The sequence below is a fragment of the Aulonocara stuartgranti genome (genome assembly GCF_965226115.1).
Source record: "Aulonocara stuartgranti genome assembly, chromosome: 2".
Taxonomy (NCBI): domain Eukaryota; kingdom Metazoa; phylum Chordata; class Actinopteri; order Cichliformes; family Cichlidae; genus Aulonocara; species Aulonocara stuartgranti.
Window position 1 is genome coordinate 23,949,285 of NC_138940.1, and position 19,294 is coordinate 23,968,578.

General features: G+C 44.4%; 1 protein-coding gene across 1 annotated transcript in view; it reads right to left on the reverse strand.

The window, feature by feature from the left end:
* Positions 1-12,006: 12,006 nt before the first annotated feature.
* The window catches only part of efnb1 (ephrin-B1), a 56,941-nt gene continuing 49,653 nt past the window's right edge, over positions 12,007-19,294 (reverse strand). Inside the window, exons 4-5 of the mRNA XM_082547334.1 lie at positions 16,886-16,996; positions 12,007-14,647 (exon numbers count right to left, since the gene is read on the reverse strand). Of these exons, the coding sequence (XP_082403460.1) occupies positions 14,256-14,647; positions 16,886-16,996 (503 nt within the window). The 3' untranslated portion in view covers positions 12,007-14,255. The remainder of the gene's footprint in view (positions 14,648-16,885; positions 16,997-19,294) is intronic.

Sequence of the window (19,294 nt, forward strand, 5' to 3'; positions counted from 1 at the left end):
TGGATAATATGAGTATCGAAACAAATCTAAGCAGTTATTAGTTGTGATTGAGGTCTGATAGCAATTAGTCTCGCTCCGGCACACAGACTGACTCCTGTCTAATGATGTCATTGACCTTGTCACCTACTCGAGGTCAAAGTGTCCATGTTAAACCATGCGTAATGGTTCCGTGTTTAGACTACAAGGGCCCGTCCAGCTAAATAGTGATGGATCGCTTCTTCTCGCTGCTGGTGGTGTGTGTTGCATCAGATGATACGGGTCTCAACATGATACGCAGTTGATTAAATCAATACTCCAAGGAAATATGTGGTGAGCTCAATTTCAGTCCAATAACACAGGGGTTTTAGGTGCACGTGTGAGAGCGCGCGTGTCTGCGCATGTATGTCTCTCCACGCGCTCCCCTGAGGAGCATTTCCACAGCACACAGAATAAAGGACAAGGACATTGTGTTTGTTTGCAATATGCTTTTTCAAATGAGGTCATCAGCAGGAAAAAAAAGAAAAAGCTATCAGTGATCATCTGAAAACACATGAAAACAAAATTCCCTTCCCTATCAGCCATGACAGAGCGGATGACAGCGTGGTTATTTACTGCCCTGGGTGTCAAAATCATAAAGGCGAGATGGAAAAATTACAAAAAACCCAAAGTCGGCTTATGCAAAAATTGGAGAATATTTTTCTATTTTCTCTCACTTGCTTATTAGATTTGCTTGTGTGAACTGAATGAGGGAGGCAGTACATAAAGGATGCCAAATTTGGATGCAGAATAGCAGATCTGAAAGAATTTCCACCCATATGGCCACTGCTTTCTGTCTGTGAGCCGGACAGGTGCTGCCCTTAGGCAGTGAACGTTAACGAATGCAGGCACGCTGTTCAAAACACGAGCAAAACAGGGCTAAAAACAAGAACAATCATTTGTGCTATTTTAGTCCTTACCTGTATTTTGTTGTTTTCTCTCTTCCCTTTTTTCTGCCTCGGCCCAGCGGTGACCCACAGCAACCCTCAGCCTAATGACTGCTGCAGTTTAACACTCATTAAAGGTGGTCAATTAACCAGAGGGCCCAGAGTCACTTTCATTAGGCGACTTGTAAAGGTCTATTTTAGTCTGGCTTTAAATACAAACATAAGGGGGGCAGACAGGACGGGTTGCTCGGTGCCTTGACCTCCAGTGCTTGTAGCTTTAGATGCAAGAAAATAAGGGTTGGAGAGGGGGTCGGTTAAAAACCTGCAAGAGGAAGAAAAAGAACCTCAGGAGAGTCATTTGTTTTGTTTATTATTTGTTTTGTTGAACTGGATTCTGTTGGTGTTTTATGGAAACAAACTCAAATGGTAAAAAAAACAAAAAAGCAGAGAAATTGCTGAACAGAGCACAGAAAATGAGATCTCATGCGAGTGAAGATGAAAAACAGAGCCATCTGCGCCGAGGGTTGGCTCTCTAAAGACGATCTGGTCTCATTTCAATCCTTTGTATCACTCCTTTATAGTAAATCAAGAGAGAGACTTTTTTTTTCTGTGGTTTTTAAGTTTTTGCGTGCGCGCGTACTTATAGATGCTCGCGCTCGACACAAGACCAACCACGTTAAGGGGGAATGACTGTTTTTTTCCCCCATTCCTGTAACACATCTTAGAGAGAGAGTGTGCGTGTGAGAGGGGAATGTGCGGATCTGGTTTTAGGCAGAAAGCGTCTCCTGGTCCCAGGCCTCTGGAGTCATCAGCCTGTGAAGGTCAAGTCTGATTCAGAAAGAGACAAGGCAGATTGGCATGGAAATGGAATCTGCTGTCTCTGTGCCAAACGTCCAGACTGACTGACTGGCCTCAGCCTCTCATCACATCCAAGTCTATCCTCTCATCGCACCGTGCACTCCTCCTCCTCCTCTCGCGGACGCCTCTGCATACCAATATCAGAATAAGACAGCGGAGGACGGGCTCTGAAACAGGCCTGTTTTATAATCACGATGTCAAACAACGTCCGCATGAAAAGGAAACACGAATACAGCTGTTAGTCGCAGCTAGGAACCATCTGCTAAAAGCAAAACTGTCTCTTCTTGCTGCCTTTTTTTTTTTTCTTTTGCATATGGCAGATTTAGCCTTAAGACATTTCTGAGGCAGTTATTTCATAATGAAACAAGAAATGCACTTATTGTGCTAATGGATTCATAAGCAGCTGCTGCTAAAAGATATTGTTCAAATGTTTATTATATCTTTATGAGAGACAGCAAGTTAGATGAGTTGCACGATGGCTAATGGCTGGTGTGCGAGTGTGTGTGTTCTGCTGTTGTATGTAATGAGCATGCGCTTTTGATATGAATGAGTGCAGTGAGGCATGAGATGAGTATGTGCCTGCTGGTATGGAACGAGTCCTTGCACTTCTTGCGTGTGTGTGTGTGTGTGTGTGTGTGTGTGTGTGTGTGTGTGTGTGTGTGTGTGTGTGTGTGTGTGTAAGCGAAGGAGAGAGGGAGAGTGTTCACTGGGCTGAAATGGGTCCCTGCCCTTCATGAATATTCAGCTGCTCTCCCCCCACCACGTTCTACTGATGTCTCACTGATGTCAGCTTGCGTGTGGGAAAACGAGTTGGCCCAGTAAAACAGCACTCCCCTAAAGCTGTTCTTGCTGCTGCAAAAAAAGGGGATGTGCTCTCTAGGTCATCCCCGAAAATGCAGAAAAAAAGGGAAAAAAAAAAGTGTGCCGGTGCAGAGCCAGTAACAACATACAGATGAGTGAAATGTTCTTGATCTCATGTGGCACTCCTAAATCTAGGGCAGCACTTAGGTCACATGTTTAGGTCAGTCACCCTTCACTCAGAGATCCTCTAATGCATCCTGTCAAGCATCGCGCAGCCGCGGCACGTCTGCGGACGCTCTCTTGATACTTCCCGGCTGCTCTTCTCCGTTTTTCATTTTTTTCTCTGTGTTTGTTAAGCTAACAAGCGCCGATACATACGCTGTCTTCAAGTCGGGTGACATTGAGAGATCCTTCACCGTGCTGCTGACTCAGAGACGTTATTATTCTGTCACTGTCATTGAGGAACAGATTTCCAGACAAAAACACAGTGGCATGCACAGACACACACTCCACTCTGCCCCCACAGATGTTGTTCAGTATTTAGGTCAGTTAGTGTGCAGATGGGTGGTCAGCGACGCTTGTATTAGCTCGGGTTTACAGGAACTGATACAATAGGCCAGTCAGCTCTCAGTTGCCACCCTGGAGAGACCGGAAGTGCAGCTCTTTATAATCACAACGGACAGTGTTTGCTCACGGACACCAAACAGCATTAAGGACCAGTTAATGACTGTAGCCAGAAGATTTAGACTGCTGTGAAAATTTAATATACTTCTACAGTACTGTAGCTGTGGAAATAAGATTGCTCATATGACTAAGTACAGCTTACAGCATGTTCCTAGAGGTAGGCTATTCCTTTTTTTGGTATTACTCTGCACGGGGGCCATAAATGCACAGACCACTAAGCAGAGACTGGCATGCGGTAGAGGACAAAACATTATTACTGTGTGCTGAGGAAACTGGCAATCAAATACAAATGGAAATGCAAAGCTATGAGAGAGAAATCTGTGCGATAAACTAGGACAAATTTTTCATTTAAAAAAATTATCCCACAGGTTTGTATGTGTGATATGAAGTTATAGAACAAGATACATAAATGAAATCCTATGCCAGCAATTCTCAACGAGTCATCACAGAGCCATATACAAACCAAAAAGATATGGAATACTTTGAGGACTGGCGTTGGCTGTTAAATGCATTGCATTGGGATGGTGGCGTTAGTCATGCGTTTGCACAAGCATGACCGCAATGATTCTTCCTCGGGCTCAGCTTTGTGAGGTTTATCTGTGGTGACACTGTCACTGTGTGACCAGAAAGCAACCACCCATCCATTTTGCAAATGGACTATGTAAAGGTCATGCATGTAGTGCTGGCTGACTGGCAAATGCACAGCCTGGACATGGAGGGGTTAGAAAATACATATAGGAGACAGACTGGTCAAAGGGGCCTGAAGTCTATGACAGAGAAGAAAGCAAATATTAATCGACCACCGATGCATAGCAGAAGGTAGGGATGCAAAAAAAGTGACAGGAAGAAAAGAGTCCAAACTACTATACAAACATGAATGTAGCTGAAACAGTAACTCATACACAATGTAGGCAAACATCTGGACTAATTATTTGCAGCTTAATGCAGCATTTATCAAACACAATGATGGTAAGGACATAATGCTGAAATATGTCAAGTACATATAGAAGGCAAATTACAGGTAACTTTAACAGTCTCAGTAAGGTGCTGGACAACAATGTGCTGCCGGCATTGATTCTCTAGTGCAGTGCTAGAAGGATGAAAGACCACTCGTCCAAATAATATTCCCTCATTTGGTGTTTTGATGTTGTGTGCAGACAGCATAGTGCACCGTGTGTTGCGCTAATTAAATCTGATGCAATCTAGTGGCTGCAAAGGCCATACCCACCGGCCACTTCATTAGGTACTATCACTGGGTTAAACCCCCTTTGCCTTCAGAACTGTCTTAATTCTTTGTGGCACAGAGTCAACAAAGTGCTGGAAACATGGCTCAGAGGTTCTTGTTCATTCTTACATCATATCACTCAGTTGCTGCAGATGTGTCAGCCAGCACATCCCATTTCCATCCCATGGAGGGCATTTAAGTACAGCAAACGCCCCATCCTGTTTTTAATATTATAACTTTATTATTTTTAATCTCTGCCTCTCTTCCACAGCACATATTTTCTCCTGTCTCTCTCCATTCACCCACAACCAGTTGTGGCAGGTCAATGCTGCTACCTCTCTTCCTGTCAAAAGGCAGTTTTTCCTTCCCACTGTTGCCAAGTACTTTGTCATAGGGGGTTACAACATACAGCACCTTGAGGTGACCATGTTAAGGTTCTTACTCAAAAAAGTAACATATTACACATTACTCTTAAACACAGTGGAGTAGGTTATTCAATTGCTCGCTGGAGAAAAAGTAATGCACTGTTAAATGCACTCTCTCATAATTACTAGTTTACAATATTAACCTGAGGCTACAGTCCCACACACCAACACAAATGGGTACCCCTTTTTTTTGTGTTCATGTATGAACACAAAGCCAACAGCACAAAGCAAAAATGAAAACCAACCCAAGAAGAACTCAAAACAATCGCCACAGTGATTCTACTTTAAACACATGAACAGGTAGAAACGGAGACTTTAGCCCAACTGCTCATCAACTTGTTACCTGTTGAAGTTGAGGGTCTGGCTGCTGGGCAGGGGTCAGGATTCACTCAGCTTTAACATCTCTCTAGGCTCTTGGTTAGCTTAGCATTAGCATGCTGCCTGTGCAGATGCTTGCAAATAGAGGAAGTTGCATAACACAGGTGTTTCTGTCCTGGATGCAGATTACATTCTACTGTTGTTATCCTTTTGTTGAATAAAAATAAAAAGTAGTGTCCACATCTCCACTCCTGAAAAAATGCACATCACTCTGTCATTTTTGTCCTCCTGGCACATAAACTGAAATCAGTGCACAGGAAGAAAAGAACGCATGCTTGTTTGCTGTTTTTCTTTCTTTCTTTCTTTCTTTGCTCCCTGCGTGCAGATACTTTGTAACGAAAGTAGCAATATAATTGTAACAGTTTCTAATGCATTACACTCCACACATGTGGGAGGCTGTGGTGTTTAAATGATGCTCAGATGGTACTAAGGGGCCCAAAGTGTGCCAAGAAACTATCCCCACACCATTACACCACCACCATCCACATTGACTGTTGATATAAGGAAAGAAGGGCGCATGTTTTCACATTGTAGCAGAAATCGAAACTCAACAGACAAGGCAATGTTTATGCAGTCCTCTGTTGTCCAGTTTTTAGTAAGCCTTTGCTGCTTGTACCCTGAGTTTCCTGTTCTTACAGGAGCGGCGCATGGCGTGGTCTTCTGCTGCTGTAGGAGAACTGTTTCAAGGTTTGATGTGTTGGCTGTTCAGAGATGCTCTTCTGCATGTACCTTGGTGGTAACAAGTGGTTATTTGAGTTACTGTTGCCTTTCTATCAGCTCAAGCCAGTTGGACCATTCTCCTCTGGGATCAACAAAGCTTTCTCACCCAGAGAGCTGCTGCTCAACTGGATATTTTCTTCTTTCCAACCCTTCTCTGTAAACCCCAGTAGATCAGCAGTTTCTGAAATATTCAGACCAACCCATCTGGCATCAACTTTTCTTCCCCATCTGATGCTTCTGTTGCTTCTGTTTGGTCGACATGCCTAACAAAACGACTGGTGAGTGTATATGATTTAGCCATTATGTGACATTAATGCCATACGGATAGGAGCATTGCTGTTTTAGAGACATCTTAGAGTTTCATTAAAGGTTAAAGGTCATCACTTACATAAATTTGTATTGATTTCCCCTCTTTCTATGGGGTGTGCCAGCAAATGCTCCCCAAAGACTTACGGAGCCGTCAGATCCCCTCACTGAATGCACCCAGAGTTAATCTTCCCCACTTTTCAGCCTGTATTTAATTTGTGTTTAATATTTTTTGGTAATTATATTTTTTTGTATATTTTTGTAGAGTATTCTCAAGGGTTCTGGAGACTTTGTGAAACATTCAATTCATTCATTATTCACTTCAGATTAAATACCCTCAGGTTTTTTAGCCACTAGTTGATGGTTTTTGTTTAATAGTTTCTTATTGCTATTCAAAATCTCATTTTAATGTTTATTTAGTCAAAAAAGTTTCTATTTCATTCAATGTTTCTTGTATTTCTTCAATGTTGTAAAGTTTTTGTTTAATTTCACTTAATATTCTCATGTTTTTGGCTCAGTTGGGCATTTGAGCAGTGATTTTTTTGTCATGTTTGTCGTTCTTCAGTGCCCTCGAGTTCTTACTCTTTCAGTAATCTCCATTTTTTATGATTAGGCATTTTCAGATTTTTGTTTATCACTCATGCAGACTCAGGAAATGTAAACATTTCTCAAATATTCTGGTGTTTTAATTCCAATTTTTTTATTCCCCAGGCATTCTTTAAGATTTAAGTTTTCTTTCTTGCTACCCATCAGTCACAGGGGGCCAGGGCGCAAATGATTAAGCTCGAGGTCCTGAAAGTAAAGTTTCGTAAACACCAGCAACACATGAAGAGAAAAAAAGGTGCCATTATTTAAAAGTAGAAATGTATGTCTGTATTTGCAGGGGTGACTCTTTTGTAGTGTTACACATCAAGAGCGGTTTGAGTGAAAAGGGGGGAAATGAGAGAGACAGAACGAACCAAAGCTTCAAGGCATAATACTGTAATTGGAAAATTGTGCAAATGCGTTTTGGAGTCATGTTATATAAATGGCCAGCAGAGATAATGCCTGAGATTCGAGGCATGGCCTAATTGAGAGTAGGAGATGGAGGAGGAGAGGGGTGTTGATGCTGAGGGGGCAAATGAAGTGTGGGTTTTAAATTGGGAGAAGAAAATGTGGATGGAAATGGCGTTTTCAAAGACATGGGAGGGTGGCACAGGGAGAAAAAGAGCCGTTTCTCTTTAAAGGGGAGAGGAGGGAAAGAAAGAAAGGGAATAATTCCCACTTTCTCCCTTGCTCTCCACACCTGTGACCCAGCAGCCAAGCGGCCCCAGCTATTTCTCCAGGTTTTTTCTTTTTTTTTTAATGCATACAAGTCTCTTTGGTTCCCTCACTCTGTATGATTGATGAGTCTCGGTTAGACCTGGATCCCTGCCACGGCCCAGGCCTGATCAGGCATGTTCTGGTCATAACAATGCCATCAATATGTGGCTGACGGCTGTGCTTGTGCATGTGTGTGTGTGTCTGTGCATATGTGAACGTGTGTTTATAGTGAAGCATAAAATATACTATAAACATACTATAACCTTTAAGAACCAAGATGCTTTAGTGGAATTTCCGTTTCCTGCCCCTCCGAGGGATTAAAGAGGAATGTTGTTTAGACACAGTTCCCCCCACTGATTGGAATTTGAATCACATTAATGAGCCCTTTCATGAATGATCTAAATGTTACTGTTTGACTAATGAACTCTCTTTTCATGTCTCCCCTTCCCCTCCCCTCTCGGTTTCCCCTTTCTTTGTGCCATCTCAGGTTTCCTCCGTAACTCTGAGATTGAGCAAAAATCTGCTTGATAGTTGATGAGCAGCATGTGATGAAAGGCATTAGAAGGCCTGCATTATTTATGAATGGCGAGTGATGCATTAAGTCATTAAATATGTATATGTACATTACATGAGAAAGAACATGTCCCATTGCATGTCATATTGATTCTGGTGTGAGTTACGAGTCTTCTGTATGATCCCTATGAAAAAACATTAAGAGATCGCACACCAAAATCAGTTAAGAGCTCTATTGACCGCCTTTCCCTCTGGATCCCCCGGTCACAGTCGAAAAGTTGCAGAGTTCTGAACTCACTTGCTTCACCAGATCAAGGGTAGCATCTGCACGCGCAGCAAATTTTGTGAGCGAGCGGATTGTGTGAAATAATGTGAGGGGGGGGGGGGGGACTAAGATGCGGTGCCAGCTTACACCGTTTGAGGAATCGCACCAATGTTCCTAAATTCTTTCCATCATCTGGCGCGGTGTCGCTTTTCTTCTCCAACTTTATTTTTCCATCTGTGGCTTCGTGGCCTTGTCAGAACTGCAAAAGGCTTGCCTAGTAGACAGCGACGTAGTAGACCAGCAGAACTGAAAATAAATTACTTAGTGCAAAGGGAGAAAAAAAAACCATTAAGCAGTGCTTCTTCACCTTAAAAGACCCTGCTCTTGTTTAGTTTACATCACTGGTGACAATAATTAGTATGGTGGCCACACGCTGTGAATTTCTTAATGCATTTTTTTTGTCAGCTTGAAAATAAAGTTCAACTCCATTTCACAAATAAGACGTGAGTTTGCTTGTTGGGCTTGCTGACTAAGTGTGACGTTAGACTCTCCAATAATTCAAATCTTTTCCACAGTCAAAAAGAAAAATCTTCCTTGGAAGTCTTCTTCTGAATTAGTATTCATGGTCATGGATGAATATGTAAGTTAAATTGTTCCCAAGCCACCACAAGCTGCTGGCAGTTTCTGCTTTCCCAGGTGACTTGTTTCATCTATAAAGATGTTCCAGCTGCCATGCTACACGATTAAAAAACATAAGACATGCACATACTTACATCAAGTGGGAACTCGTGAGGACGGGGTTCAGCTGCTGACAAGTAAATAGACAATACCGAGATGCAATCAAAAGGATGAATTACTGCACACTACAACCACTGTATGCTGCCAGAGAGTCTCCTAATGCTGCAGCAACATATGCAGCGAGGACACGAGGCTAATATTTGATTTAAGGAATGACGAGGAAAAATGCTGCAGTGCACGCTGCAATGCTATTTTTTCCCTAGGATTTTTTTTCGTGTGTGTGTGTGTGTGTGTTAGTGAAAACAACAGAAGAACCCCCGTGGCAAATCCGTGCACACACACACACACAAACACACACTTGCAGAGTCACAAACACAGAGACATACACAGAAAAAACATGCAGTCACACACAGTAGCTCAGTGGGGGGAAGGATTTAATAAACCCACAGTAACATGGATCTACGGGGGTGTCTCGGGACCGAGCCAGGAAACCAGATGAATGTACCTGCCCTCGGGCACAGAAGGAAACAGCAAGGGTTGGGTGGGTGGACTGAAGTGAAGGGCTATGGTGTGTGTGTGCATGTGCATGGGGGGGGGGGGGGGGGGAGTGAAGCCACAGGCACATTAAGCCTCTCATTGCCCTGACTTTTTCTTTCTTCTGCCATCAGTCTCTTCACTCGCCCACTCTGTCTCTGCTCACATCATCAGCCACAACGAAAGCCATGCCCACAAACACTGATGTGTTTGTCAGAGAAAATGCCCAATCACTTTAATAGCATTTCATGCCATCTCCACTTTCACCAAGGACTTGGAGTTTGCTCCTCAGTCGGATAAATGGGGACTGTAATTTCAGACAAACGCAATGGAAATGCCGAGTGCAGCCAATCAGATGTAATCATGTATGAAGAAATGTAATTCTGGAGGACACTGGGGCAGAGCGGGTTGATATGGATATTAGTTACTATGCAAAAAGGCGTGTCCATACTCCCCGAATATGAATTTATGAAGCCTGCTTGTGATTTCAATCTGACTAATGTATCAGAACAAACCCATCTGTGCAGCACTGACCCCTGAGGTGAGGGTTTTTGGAGGGGTTTGGAGAGGAGGGGGCACTGAGGGGGAAATGCTTCGAGCGTAGGTGACTGGTTTGTGCTCCCACCATGTACGAAGGTGGTCAGTGGGAAGGCAAATTAAATCTTTTGCCCACATTCATAAGGCTTTGAAGAAGGGGGGATGACAAAATGAAAAGAAAAAACATCACTCCAGACCAAGTTCCATGGGAAAAATTTTATTTATCAATATGCGGTAGTTTCCAAACTGGTGGAACGTTATTTCCATTGTAGCTGGTGCCAACAGGTTATGCTGAGAAGCTGCAGAAAAAAAAAGTGAACGGCAAAATGAAATAAAAAACAAAAACTCGACAGCTGTGATTCAAACAAAGGGAAACGAATTCAACAGGTTCTGCTTACACATGCACATTGAAAAATAATACTGTGGCTTTGAACAATAGCAGAAATCAACCTACAGTGAGGCTCGTGCCACGAGCGACCAGCATCCTTGTGCTAAATTGGGAAGGGAGTGATGACAAAGGAGAGGGGCGGAGGGAGGGAAAGAGAAGGAGAGAGCATCTTTAAAACAAAGGACCGCCTGGGAGATAATGAGTGGTGTAAACCAGATGATTTATTGGCGAGCGCAGTACGGCCACACACTCATACATGGCCTCCTTTTCTCCTCCTTTCTCTCCCTCTCTCTCTACATCTCTCTCTCTTTCTCAGTCTGGCCCGACAGACTTATTAAAACTGAGGAAAGATTCATCTTTGCGGACCCAGAGTGTTTTACATCTTATAATGGAGTGGAAGGTGCAGGTAACTCAAAGGCAGTGGAATAACAGTCTTCATATGCAGAGTTAAGTGGCGTCTCCAACAGGGAAGGGCCTTATCACTCACAGCTTCAGCGTGACGCATCCTTTTCAAAGCCACTCTGTGACAAAGCTTCAGTCCTGAACAGCTTCTAGTACAATTTGTGTTTAATGGCAATGTAAAAAATAAAATAAAATAAAAATCTGAACCCCATTTTTTTCTTTTTAAAACACATGTGGTAACAAAGACTTTTCTTTATTTTGACAATACTGGACAAAGCTGCACAAAAAAAGGCAGCTCATGTGAACTTTTGCAATATTAACTCTAAAGGAAAAAGTAAATAAAAACATGTTGCAGAGACCAAACAAAAAAAAAAAGAAGCAAGGATTCATACAAAACACACTTTAAAAAGACAGCTATTTACAAACATCCTCCATTACAAAAATCTAATCTTAATTTTTTTGTCCTTGTGAGCAGTGTTCGGGTGAAATTACATCTTAAATTGGGCTCTATCCATATATTTACATTTACTGTTTTATACCCCTCCCACCCCGCCCACCCCGCCCCCCCCCCAAAAAAAAAAAAAAAAAAAACTCGAATAACATTAAGTGGTTTACTAGAATGAATGAAAATGAGATATGGGTTTGTGGTAATTTGGTAATGACTCCCTAAGCTGGTGTAGGTGAACGGATGCGCGGCGATCCGAAACAAAAATATTTGATCTAGATGTGTTTCGCAGAGGGCCGCTGAGGGCTGCATGCTGAGTTAAAACACAGGACCACAAAAGCACAAGCAGCTGTTTAGGTTGTTAACTCTGAGGTTAACGACACGCACAAAAAAAAAAAAGCCACTGGAGTCTTCCCAGAGTCTTCAAGCTGGGCTGCCTTTTAACTCAGCAGTGTCTGTCGGTGGATGGCAACGGTATGTGGCAGCGGATGATGGGTGTCTCTACCGGTGAATAAACATTAACCGGCAGCCTGACCGTTTGACTGGAGATAAACCTGGACCCGTCAGTCTTGGTGTGTTTGTGTGTGTGTGTGTGTGTGCGCGCGCGCACATGTGCGTCAAACGTCAGCTCATGTCTGCGTGCCGAGGAATGGCTGTCCTTATCTGCTCCCCTCTCCTCTCGCACATCATTAACCGGGACTGCGGCACTCTGTACTTTGGCAGCCACACTGTTTGGAGCACCTACTTCCACAGTCCCAAAAAAAAAAAAAAGTCTGTTCAGAGGCTGGACCACAGAAGGGTACACTTACACACACTCACACATGTGCGCATACGTACAGAAATAAACTGCAAATATAAGCACAAATAAGCACTCACACATATGAGCACCTACACGTTCACGCAGCGAGCCTCTGCGTGCACACACACATCCAGCAGCAGTAAATCCTGTTTCGGTGCCGCTGCCCTGGGCTGTGTGATAGCTGGTCTGCAGTGTCCTCGCTGGCTGAACACCTTGACTGTGGAATAATTTGCGCAGCATTTTTATTCACAGCACAACTGGCGAGAGGATGGAGGGGGGTGAACACTAAAAAAGCTACCTCCGCCTCACCCGTCACCCCCTCGTTCCCACCGCCATCACCCTCGCAGGTTAAAGCCAAGTCACAGGAACATTTTCTCTTCTAGCCGCCGCTCTCACTCTCTCTGCTCCCCGGCTGGTGAGTGTGGGCATGGAGATGGCACACAGATTAGTCACACGCTGGCGACACCGCTAACTGTGCACTCCACTGACTCATCCACAGATGGCAGCCAATTGGCATCTGATAATACTGTAGCTCTGTGTTCAGCTGTAGCTCTCCATCCAACTTATATATAGGGCATCCTACCTATGTAGGCCAGCCAATCAGTGCCAGCCTACGCCCACCTTGCCCAGGCAGCGAGCATGAAATTGTTTGATGCTTACACTGTGGCTCCAAAAGCTAGAATAAACAAATATCAACCTGCCTGCTGTCTTAAAAACAATCGCCCTGAAAGCTCATCAGACACAGTAAAGATCAGTGCCAACTGGAGCACTGAAAGGGTTTTGCAAGAGCTCGGGCTTGTCTCTCTGCAGGCGCGTCGTTCTGTCTGTGTGTGTCATTTTTGAAGCTTGCAACAGTAACCTAGTGTTCTACCTCTAAGCCAATAAGGCTTCTCAGATACCAAACGGGTCTGGACATGTCCAAACACACTAATGGAAGACACGCCCTGATAAAACACACACACACAGAGAAGTTGTAATGGTAAAGCTCATATCAGGCCAGCAGAGATAGGAGTATTCCTGGAAACATACATACTCACGCATACACACCTTGACATCAGCAGTCCAGGTCAAGGTAATTCCTTACGGGGAAGGAAAAGAAAAAAAGAAAAAAAATGGGAGCAGTGGATGATATGGGCGATGAGAAGATGGAGAAATAATGGTGCTCTATGTAACTCTATACATTGTGCACTTGTAGGAAAAGTCTAACAAAATACAACTGCTTTGTGAACTGAATCGGGGTTCAAGGAAATCCTCCATCAAAAATAGTAAGGCAAACATCAGAGGTGCGAAGGGAGAGGAACACATTATTTCACACACTGTGTCTGATACCTGAGCTATCTGGAGAGTTTCCTGGCCCAGCACGGAGCCCCGACTAACACACACGCGCGCGCACACATGCACAGAAATGCACGCATACACACACACACACACAAACACACACGTTTGTTTTGTAGTTTGTTTTTTTCCAACACTTGCACACAAACTGCAGGCCGAGCGGTGTTCGGGCCTGCGTCTGCCTGCTCCTGCCTTAGTGTGCTAGGGTGGTGTGTTTAATTGGGTGTAGAGCAGACTTTGGGGAACTGAGATAAGTTATATCCCGTCCCCACAAAGGGACAGCGAACGACGAAGTTTGAGTTCCATCTGTTGGTGTCTCTCCCCCCCCCCCCGCAACCCCACCCTCCTCGCGGTCAGAACACAGCTGGGAGAACGGTACGGGAGGTGGGAGGTGAGGCAAAGTGGGGGGAGGAGGAGGAGGGAAGAAGGTGGGGATTGTCAGGCAAGCCAAACAAACAGAATAAACCTCTGTCTCTTATCCGTCAGCTCCTAACCCCGCTGGTTACTGGTCAGTGCACGGTTCTCCAGATTTGTGCAGCAGGTGGTAGAAATAACACGGGCTTGAAGAAACAAGTTCCCCGAAAATGCAAAAGGAAAGTGTCCTTCCCACGAACATAAGTCAAGCGCTCCTCTCTTTTTTTTCCTTCTCTCTCTCTCTTTCTATCTCCTGACCGCGACGCCGGCTGCGCAAAAGCGCGTCAGACTTTGTAGTAGATGTTGGCGGGGCTCTGCGGCGGCATCTCCTGGACGATGTAGACCGGGTGGCCATAGTCGCCGCTCACCTTCTCATAGTGAGGGCAGTAGTTGTTCTCTGTCCGCAGCGGAATGATGATGTCGCTGGGCTCCGTCCCAGCCGTGCCCCCCGGCAGCTTGGGGTTGGACAGGGTGCTGAGGGACAGCGCGGAGGGGCGGGGCTGCGAGTGGGCGTTTTTCCTGGCCCGCTTGCGCATCTTAATGAGGAGGATAACGAGGAGGAGGATGAGCAGGAGGAAGATGATGCAGCCGACCCCGATGACGGAGAACAGGGCCGCTTTGGACCTGAGGATGCCCTCTGAATCTGAAGACCCGGACTGGTCCTGATTCATGTGGTCTGGAAAACACACATAAAAAGAGAAAAAGGGGGTTTAGGGACTGTATAAAAAAATTATTACAGTGGATAGAAGGTCAGGAAAATCGAGAATATCGTAATTTATACTTTTTTCCGTCTGACTTCTTGCAGAAAAAAACGACAAGTCTTTTTATCTTTTTTGGGGGGGCCCATATTTCTGCTATTTCACATTTTGCATTTGTGAGATTTATTATTCAAAAAGATCAAATGCATACATGAGAAACCTGCTTGTCATGCGCTCTGCAGAGTTGCATTTGGCCATGTGTAAAGAATATGTGGTGGTGGTTGTGTGCTTTCCATTCGGGGAGGAGGTGCAAAGCTATCGCCTCTTGTTGCTTCACTCATTTGGTGGCTGGAATCGGCCTAATCTCACTATATTCAGAAGTACAGAGTAGGGGGGGCTGGGGGTAACAGTGTGCAATGAACATATTAATAAAAGCATCAAGCTTATTCCGTTTTCCTTTTTTTTGGTGGTGAATAAGGCTGAGCACCCACCACCACCACTGTAATTTTCATATAGTCCCTTAGAGACTGCAGACCATTTACAGTAAGCCCGTCCTGTCGTGTGCACATCTTGCAGTCTGAATCGACTGCGAGCACGGCTCAGTTTGTTGTTTGCTCAACATGACTAACAGCCCCATTGATGTAATCTAATTGAATCAGCTCAATCAAGAATAGGCCTCTAATGAAATCTGTAGTCATCACTCAACATAACAAAGATTCCGGCCATGATAGGATTTGTGCCTGGGCAAGTCGTACGACATGTCAAGGTTTATATGGCAAAGGCCAAATGAGATATGGAAAAAAATGAGGAAGGCATATCTGAGCATCTGATTTTATTTGATCCCTTTGTTTAAGGGGTTCAGGGTGGAGGGGGAGGCGAGGTTGGTTGTTACTGGTTGGAAAAGAGAATGACTGGCTCCTCCAGTGACTGAAATATGAGAAGAACCAAATCTGTTTTCCATGTATGCATGCAGCTGCTGCCAAAGAGCAGCACTCGCCCCTCTCCCAGCACCACCTTTTTACTGTCCGTGACCCCCGCACAGGCACACAAAAGTCTCATAACTCCAGAGACTGCCATCCCCGCTTAATGACTGTGTCTCCGCAATCATCTGGCCACTCCTGGACTTAACCATTTAGCGAAGGAGGGGCTGGCTCTGCTTTTGTTTTCAAACTTTTTTTTCATGCCTTATCGCAACCAAATGGCATCAAGGAAAGCTACCAGTTCTGGCCTTATCAGCGAAATCAGAAACTGGAGGAATTTTCTACACTCTGGTTGCTGGAGAAAGCTGGAAAAAGAGGCTGTCAGAAATGTCATTCCTGAAATATCTGCCCCTCAAACCGCATTGCCTCGTCCTTCATTCCGCCCTCCACTTCTTCACTTGACATAATCACTGATCTAACAATGGCAGACAGGCAAAAGCCCAGGTATGAGGAAAAGTGACATTAGGAAATCTTTTTATAGAGCAACTAGTGTCAAATAAGCAATTATTAAATGAGGACAGCTTATCACATTGGGACAGGCAGAACAGTCTGTACTTGGAGGAAGTTTGTAGCATCGAAAGTTGTGGAGTAAGTCAAAAAGTTAGCACGGGGAGTGATCAAAAAAAGAAAAAGAAAGCAGTCCCTCCTGTGGGAAGCAGCTATGAAAGGTGCTGGTAAAAACAGGAAACAAGGAGGGCCCAGAGCATCCGAGGAGGCTCATATGACTTCTTCAATTATCGCTGCCTCTAATCTTCATTTATCTGCAATTCTAATGAGGTTTAAAAAGATATATAATAAAAAAAAGTGTGTCTTTGAGTCTCCTTGGGTGCAGTACACCCTGTGTGTACAGCATGAATAAGTAAAGTGAGCTGTATTTGTTTTACGGTGGCGTTTCATGTTGTTGGACTGCACCTGTACTTTTGGGGAGTTTTATTACCTGTGATTTTACAAGTATGTTAGCATGCTGACCCCCAAAATCAAAGGACTGCTGGAGGGGTGAAAAATCCATATGAGAGAATTCAGACTTCATTTTTTACTTTCTCTTTTGAGGCTAAATGTGACTAATTATGAAGAAGCCTGGAGGCTGTGAATATTCTCTCCCTCTCTACTTTTATTTTCTTTTACATTTCACAAACCTTTATTTTACTAAAATATTTGCACTCGGGAAACTAGAAAGCATTTTTAATGAAGTGTTAAGCTGCAGTTTATGGTAATAATATCAGTCAGTCTGCTCACCAGTGTTTCCTGGTATCTCTGCTCCCGGCCGATCCTGGTTAGGCAGACTGGGACTGGACTCGGGTATGGTGTTGTCTGGAACCTCCGGCACGGCAGGGTTTGCATTTGGAACTGTAGGAAATAAAACGCACACAGAAAAACTTAGCCTTGACGAGCTGCATATGCTGAATTACAATGACTTGTTCTCTGCGACGCCACGGATTACTTTTATTATCTTTTGATATATCTTTTGTGTTGGGAGAAGGTTATCTTTGCGTGTGTTGAAAGCGTTTCACAGGCAAAGATGAAAGCACAAAAAGAGGAAGGACAAGTTAGCGAGTGTCTGTGAAACACGCCAACATCCCTGTCCTGCTGTAAAAAACCCAAAAAAACGAGCTCACATCTACATCAGCAGCTCCTTCAGCAAACACTCAGACAGCCATTTCCAACACTGACACATTCATGAGACACACACACCGCCATGCGCACACACCAATGCACACACCTACAATATACTTACAATACACTTAGGCATGGCAGAATGAGGGTAAAGTAGTTATATATTAACTTTTTATTGTTTTACATTATTCATCACGTTAAAAGGCCATAATATGCCTTATTTATTGCTTCGGCTTTAACTCTGCCAGAAAGAGGCAGACTTCTGAGGAGAAGAGAATAGAAGGACAGGAAAGAAAATGGGGGAGACAAGGAGAGGAAGGGATTGCATAAGCTTTGAGGTGAGGCGCAAAGGAAAGAGACAGTTTATCTCTCTGTCTGTTGTGATCTCAGCCAACACACTTTGAAGTCTTTGTGCAGTAAACACTGGTGGGTCCACAGCGTGGCTTTTACAAGGGCAGGGTCGGCAGACAGAAGACAGTTATAAGCTATTACCGTAGCCAGCCAGATGGATGCCACAGTACACTATCAGATGCTTCTTCTCTATCAGGCCTTATCTGCATCTGCCCAAAGGGCTGTTCAAGGGGCGTGTGTGCGAAATAGAGAGGAGGGCGTGTGAGGAGGCAATTTACATTCGAGTCCCCCATGGCAAGTTTGTGTGTGTGTGTGTGTGTGTGTGTGTGTGTGTGTGTGTGTGTGTGTGTGTGTGTGTGTGTGTGTGTGTGAGTGAAAAGAGCCTTTCAGTCTAGGAGTGTACTTCCTATTTCCACCCCAGCTTGGCCAAATCAAACTAGAGAATGAGCAGCGTGGGGAGTGCAGGGGGAGGTGGTGGTTTTGGGGGGCGTCTGGCAGATATGATAGAAGAAAAAGGAAAACAAAGAAGGAAAGAAATATGAGAGCGTTAATTCGTTTTCTTCTTCCTCTGTTTTTTGGAGCATAAACCGCACTGTTCCCCCATGTTCTCCATGTCCACACCAGCCCATCGCTGCTTACTGATTGCAGCGGTGGTGAACCTTAGGCGTGAGCTGTTGTGCGCTGTCAATAATTGATGAGGAAAGACAGGAGTGAGAAGTGGGAACATTCACGCATGGCAGAGCATATGAGAGGACACAGTGATCTGATTCACTCCATGAATATAGCCACAACACTGTGTCAACCACTGAGCATGTGCAGGGAGTGTTCTAACGTTCTGACCCATTTTTCGAGCGTGTACTGCTGACATTTCCCTTAGCTATGCAGACAGCAACTACCTCAGAACTGCCAACCCACCAGAAGGAGGAGGAAGGTGGGGGACGAGGAGGAGAACGCGAGTGAGTGAGGGAGACAATGATGGAGCGATAGAAGGGAAAGACAGATTTTGCTGGGGAGAGAAGAAGAGAGGGAGAGAAAACATGAGGGGGAGATGCGATCGAGGCAGTGAGTCAACACATTTCTAATGAGCACATGAGTGACACGAGTGTAGCGGAGGGGATAAGAGCATGCTGAACAGCAGCGTAGGTATAAAAAATAGGCTTCCTGCTTCCCCTCGAACGCCCCCCCCTCCAATCGGCTTCTCTTCTTTTTGAAGACAAAGGAAAGAATGCGAGGCATTTAAAAAACAATTAAATATCAATGTGTCAGAGACGGATGACTCGACGTGACTCTGCCCAGACGTGTTGTCACAGTGAAATGGAAATGCAATGCAAATGTAGCATTAGAAGAATGTGCACATATCTCACAGTGGAGTGAGTCACCAGAATACAATCGTGGTGAAAGTGCAAAAGGAGTACAAGGGGACATATGGGAAGATCTTGGGGATCTGGCAAGAGGAGGAGCTGGCATTCGAGCTACAGATACGCAGGGAATGTGAAGCAAACAGTCAAACACGGCAGCATCTGGGGTCAGAAGCAAGCGGAGCCCAGGTTTTAGCGTTTGCTAAAGCAAAGCCTTATGTGACTGCAGAAGATACGAGTATAGGAGTGTAAATAAGGCCTGCTTTCTGTAATGATTAGTCCACTGAAGATTTTAAAGCTGAGTCATTTAAATGTCAAGATA